This window comes from Hylobates moloch, unplaced genomic scaffold, assembly GCF_009828535.3.
Source record: "Hylobates moloch isolate HMO894 unplaced genomic scaffold, HMol_V3 SCAFFOLD_7, whole genome shotgun sequence".
In the NCBI taxonomy this organism is placed as follows: Eukaryota; Metazoa; Chordata; class Mammalia; order Primates; family Hylobatidae; genus Hylobates; species Hylobates moloch.
This window is the reverse complement of record NW_026652282.1, coordinates 29,208,999-29,215,278: the sequence shown is the minus strand read 5'-3', so window position 1 is coordinate 29,215,278 and position 6,280 is coordinate 29,208,999. Positions and strand designations below refer to the sequence as shown.

At 36.1% G+C, this 6,280-nt stretch overlaps 1 protein-coding gene across 1 annotated transcript in view; it reads left to right on the top strand.

Moving 5' to 3' along the window:
• DMD (dystrophin) overlaps window positions 1-6,280 on the top strand; it is a 2,251,240-nt gene that overhangs the window by 803,043 nt on the left and 1,441,917 nt on the right. The window contains exon 18 of the mRNA XM_032756167.2: window positions 5,231-5,354. Within this exon, the coding sequence (XP_032612058.2) occupies window positions 5,231-5,354 (124 nt within the window). The remainder of the gene's footprint in view (window positions 1-5,230; window positions 5,355-6,280) is intronic.

The following is a 6,280-nucleotide window of genomic DNA, read 5'->3' as shown; positions in this document are numbered from 1 at the left end:
GAGAATTTTTTATGGCTAGCTAATAGAGAAAAATGTGGGGAAAATACAGAGTTATAATTCTGGTTTTTATGATTGGCTTTGGAGGAGAAGGTTTTTGGTTTCTATGACCTACCTTGAAGAAGAAGAATTCTAGTTACTATGACTCACGTCAGGGAAGAATGTGGAGTTAAAGGCAGGAGGGGACGAGAAGGCCAGAGAGACCTTGGTTTTCAGGCTGCTTCTGAGGCCTTCCAGTGTTCTTTAGTTCAAAGTTTCAGCATGCCGAAGTGCCACATTTTGGGGTATCGTTTTCTGAGCCTCTACAGTGTGCAAACGAGCAATGTCAATTCTATGCTTAGTAGAAATCTTTCTCCAACATAGGCTTTTGGCAGATTTCTTTCAGCTGCAATGCCAGCCTAGTACCTTGAGGCACGTTTGAGTTTCAGGGACCTCTGAGTGGAAGTGAGCAATCTTTCCTAGAGATAGTTTAAATCAAAAGAGGGTGAGTGAGACTAGAGAGATTAAGTTTAAAGCGGGAATTTGAAAGTGCCTGGTGGATATTCCCATCTCCCATTTATGAGTTGGGGGTATTTGATGTATAATTGAGTCGGACAAATACATTTCACCAAAGTGGCCCAAATGCATTATACTAACAACCAAGTTTTCAAAATATTTATGGAAGAGTCAGTGAAGGATTTTATTCCATTGGAGGAGGAACAGGAATAAAGAATAGGTCAGAATTACTTTAGGAAATATGAAGGGAAATTTGTTTCTACAAGTACTTCAATAAAAGACAAAGTAGAATATACAGTTAAGAGGTCTATGAAGGCCAGATTATAAAGGATCATATTGAAATTTTCTTTATTCTAAGAAAAATGAGAAAGTCTTTGAGTGGTTTTACGAATGAAGGTAACATAATCAGATATGTTTTTACTACCGTATATTTCAAAGTAGCTAGAAGAGAATAATTTGAATGTATCTAGCATAGACAAATATTTAAGATGATGGATATCCCAAGTACACTGATGCGATCTTACAAATTATACGGATATGTTAAATTATCACATGTACCCCCAAACTAAGTACATCTATTATGCATCAATTAAAAAAGATAGAAATGATAATTTTTCCAGTAGTACATAAAATAGAGGGTTCCGTAAATACTGCCCAGAGGCCAAGTGAAAAGCTATTGCAGTATTTTTGGTCACATTTAATGGCAACACAAATTTGGGTTCTGGCTATGGAGACAGGAAGAAGCATACATATTTAGGAGACAGAGAATGTATGTGTGACAGATTAGACTTTGCAGTACATTAAACATGGGAAGGAAGAGAGAGGGTTTTAGTTGGTTTGCTGTAACAAAATACCATAAACTGGGTAGCTTATAAACCACAGAAATTTATGTCTCCCTGTTCTGGAGTTTGGGAAGTTTAATATTAAGGAACCAGCAGATTTAGTGTCTTTTAAGGGCAGGCTTCCTGGTTCATACTTGGTGCCCTCACCTGGTGGAAAAGAACGCTGACCTCTTCAGATCATTTTAAGGGTACTCATTTCATGAGGGCTCTACCCTCTTGACCTAATCACCTCCCAAATGCCCCATCTTTTAATGCCATCACATTGGGAATTAGGCTTCAACATACGAACTTTTGTGGGGCACAAAATTCAGTCCATAGCAGAGATGAAGATAACAAATATGAGGGATGGTGATGCTAATTACTAATCTGGGGAATACCGATAGAGTACTAGTTTGAGGGACAAGATCAAACATTAAACTTTGGCATATAATGTTTAAGGAGATTTTGCAGCATGCAAGTGGAGACATCCAATAGGCAGATGGTTATACAGCTGTGGAATTCAGAACAGGTGCCTGAATTAGAGATACACATATCAGAATCATTGATAGATTGCAATTCAAGGAATGATCACTGATACAATTTCTGGTGACAGATAGTAGAGTAGAAGATGATTGATAATGAACTAGGTCTTGAAATCTAGTACATAATGATAGGGTGGAGGAGGATGGACCTGCAAAGAAAAAATTACGAATGGTCATAGAAATAGAAGGCAAATTAGAATAGAGTGACATCATGAAGCCAAAGGAAGAAAAATTTCAAAAGGACAGTTTGGTCAACAGTGTTAACTGCAGTCCCAGCTACTTGGGAGGCTGAGGCAGCGGAATCCCTTGAACCTGGGAGACGGAGGTTGCAGTGAGGCCAGATTGCACCACTGCACTCCAGCCTGGTGACAGAGTGAGACTCCGTCTCAAAATAAATAAGCAAATACTAGAAATTGGATGGACTCAGATGCTTTAGCAAAAGTAAGAGAATAAAGTTCCAAATGTAGGTAGTGGGAATGACTTTAATTAAAAGAAGGGAATGAGAACGGTGGCTACACATGCAAGTCTGATGGTGTTTGGAAATAGGAAGTGAAAGAAGTTCTACTCTGATAATTGCACTTGTTTCTGTAAGGTAGGGAAGAAGATCATCTGAGAGAGCTGCAGAAAGAGGATGGGCCAGAGCTTTGATAAAAGGTTTTAATAGTTCCTGTAGAGACTCAGAGCCCAAGCTGGAAAAAAAAAAAAAGTATGGCAGGATGCTAGGTTCATTTGAGGCTGTTGATTATTGCCTTAGTTTGGGTTGCCCCAAGAGTAGATCTGAAGAGAAGGATTTAGTTGCGATCAGTTTATTTGGAAAGTGATCCCAGGAATCAAAGTATTGAAGTGAGATAAGACAAATAAAGCAGCCAATAAAGGATGGCAGAAATATAGGGATCAGGTTATTGCTGGAAGGAACTGGGGCTTAATCACGCAGGGAGCCCTTTTTAGACACTGTGTGTGTCATACTTCAGGATTGTCCAACTGAGGGGCAAGGGAGCTGGGAAATTGATCCACCAATTCTAAGCTCTCACGGGTTAAGGGACACCCCTGAAGTAATAACATTCCAGCACTCCTTCTCTGTCCAATATATTGGCAAATAGATGCTTGCAGTTTGAGAGACACAGGAAATTTTATGTTGGGCCAAAGCAAAAATAAAAATGTTTTAAGACATTATGATGATAAATATGCATAAAGGATGATTGAAATATAATCCACTGGTACGAGAGTATTTAAGGAGTTAACATCGCTGAAGAGAGTGTGAGAGAAAGATTTTTACAGCATATAATTGTACTGTATATTTTAATCAACATTATGAATGAAGAAATAGGAACCTGATAAACTTGTGGATAAAAAATATAGGAAAGAGAAAAATCATACATGACACAATAAAAATCCATAAACATTTATAATGCATACACAGATAACTTACTGACATTCAATGACATGGGATTTAGAGGAATCAAGATCCCTAGTCTCTTAATTTCAAGTTGGATAGCCTTGATAAATAGCAACTCAATCTATATGCTATGAACCATCAAGTTTCTGACCCATGGTGTTGAGGTCAATTAACTTAATTTCTGTGAAGCTCCATCTCATCCTATGGGCAGTTGGAATTGGTGATACCTAACCAAAGAATTTTGTAAAAATATAAAATGTGAGTATGTTTTTTTAAGGGCTTTGTGTTCCATTAAGTTCTGTATCTGTTTAATTTTAAAACAATACCCTGCAACTAATGTGAGAAATTCTAACAGGTTTATATGATTTGAAGTCCCGAAATTGGAGTTCAATAGATCAGGTCATAAGTTTGTGATAGTAATTAGGTTGTGATATAACTGGTTTAATGATGGTTTATGTGAAAAAAATCCTAGAAGTTTTAACTCAATTGAATTGCTATGTGAGTTGAAAGTCTAATATTGAAGTAAAAGTATTTATTGAAATCATGGGCTATATCAATGAAAGTATTATAAACCAAAAAAGATAATTATCTATTCTTCCCTGTTTATACTACACACTGCTGATATGTTCTCTTTAAGTACCACATTTAAGGAAACTAAGATACCAACAAACCATAGAATATCTGCTGAAGTAACTAAGCATAGGGTAGGCTGATGATCGGGTATCTGCTGACGAATTTAAAGAGCGGATTTCAAATATTTAAAATTTTGTATCCTTTTGCCAATATCTTTCCAACTACTCTCCACCCCCACCAGCTCCTAGAAATGAACATTGTCTTCTGTTTCTTTGAGTTTGATTTTTTTTTTTTAGAGTCCACATGTAAGTGAGATCATGTGGTATTTGTCTTTCTACACCTGGCTTATTTCACTTAACATAATTTCCTCCAGGTTCATACATGTTGTTGCAAATGAAAGGATGTTCATATTCTTAAAGGCTTAATACTACTCCATTAGACACTTGGGTTGATTCCCTATTTTGGCTCTTCTATACCTAAATCATCTGATTAGAATGAATAGTTTATCCCTGGTGGCTCCAACGATCTCTTCCAAAAAAAAAAGTTTGAAAATAACAGGATAGGTGATCTGATATTTATGGCAGCATAACAACTCACACCAAATGTAGTGGCTTAAAACAGCACTTATTTATTATTTCTCCTAATTCTTAAACGTAGGCAGTGCCCTGTGGACATGTCTTTTCTCTGTGTGGCATCAACTGGAGCACTCATTTGTCTGTCTTAAGCTGGCATTGAGATGGGTCACCGAGGGCTTTATTTGCATTCCTGGTGCCCCATGTTTCTTCATGTGGCCTCTTTACATGGATAGATCAAGTTTACTTAAAACATGATCACCTCAAGGTCATTGTATTTCTTATATAATTGTTTCCTTCTCAGAATGTGTGCTCTGAAAAGTCAAGCTGTGATATGCGAACACTTATCAAAACCTTACTTGCAATACTCTTCGTATTGTCCCTTTTGTGATAGAAAGTCACGTGGCCAAACCCAGAGGCAATATGATTGGAGACTACAGAAAAGCATGTGGTTCGATGGTGACCACCAACAGGAATTTTTTTTTTTCTCATAAATACTTTCCAAAAATAAAAGGTTATCTAGGGAAATAGTATTTTTTCAAATAGTGGAAACATTCAAGCAGAGGCTGGGTAATAGCTTACAGGAGATACTGTAGAAGTGATTTTTACATTGAGGTGAATAAAATGACCTCCGTGATCGTAAGACTCTAGATCAAAGCTGACTTGAAATTTGAGTCTACCTAACGGGGAAAATAGTGTTGCTATTAATACTAATAGAGGCGTCAGGCAGGAGTCTCAGATTGAGAAAAGAAAGATATATGTGGATAAATTGCTTTTTTATATAGAAGAAAGAGCTAATCAAGAAATAATGACTTTTATTTTTTGCTGTCTTAGGTTGGATGTTGATATAACTGAACTTCACAGTTGGATTACTCGCTCAGAAGCTGTGTTGCAGAGTCCTGAATTTGCAGTCTATCGGAAGGAAGGCAACTTCTCAGACTTAAAAGAAAAAGTCAATGTAGGTTATGCATTAATTTTTATGTGTGTACTCATTTTGTGCTGCTTGTAAACTCCGTGCTTTGTTATCTGTGATTCTATTAGTTGATAGATTAATGCAATATGATAAAATGCTGTTTAATATATCTTTAAAATATATTTTAGATAACAAGCAAAATCAAAGTTTAGCCTAGAAAAATCTTTCTGGATTCTTCTGTGACTGACTAGGGATGCCTTTCATAAACTTGCCTTAACTTACATATTATTTAACTGTAAATTAACAATTTTATAACATGAATTCATGTTGATTTCTTTCATGTATTGTTCAGTTACCTCAAGGCTAGGCCTTAGCAAGCTTGCACAATTGTGTAGAGTAGAATAGAGTGAAATAGAATGGAATAATAGATATCATACTTAGGACCATGTTTATATTCTCACTGTTATCAAAAAGTTATTCTTTATAGTCATCAATCGCTGTCATATAAGATATTTAAATTTCCCAGATATTTGTGTATTACCTTATCTAAAAGATGTCCAGCCTTTCTCAGTATTTACGTGTGGTAACAGATGCTTTGTTATTTTTATTCCCTTCTGAGATGGTATAATTTTGACCTTCACGAGGAGGAAGTTTTATTAATTTAATATAAGCTGTTTCATCTTTAGGGAAATTGTCAAAGCTTTAATTTTTCAACTTCAACAATTATAAAACATGCATCTTTGTATATGATTGGCAACAGTTTGTAAAAGAATTTCTAACAGGCAGAGTAAATACAATGGGCAAGCTAAAAGTAATTTTATCCATGGGAAGGTCACATCTAAATGTGTATATTAGCTCTGCTTTTTCTCTCCAGGATTCAAATCATGAACTTCAAAATCTATTGTATTTTTACAAATATGACATTACCTCTGTTACGAGCTAATGTTTGCTGTTGGGGTTGGAACTTTTGG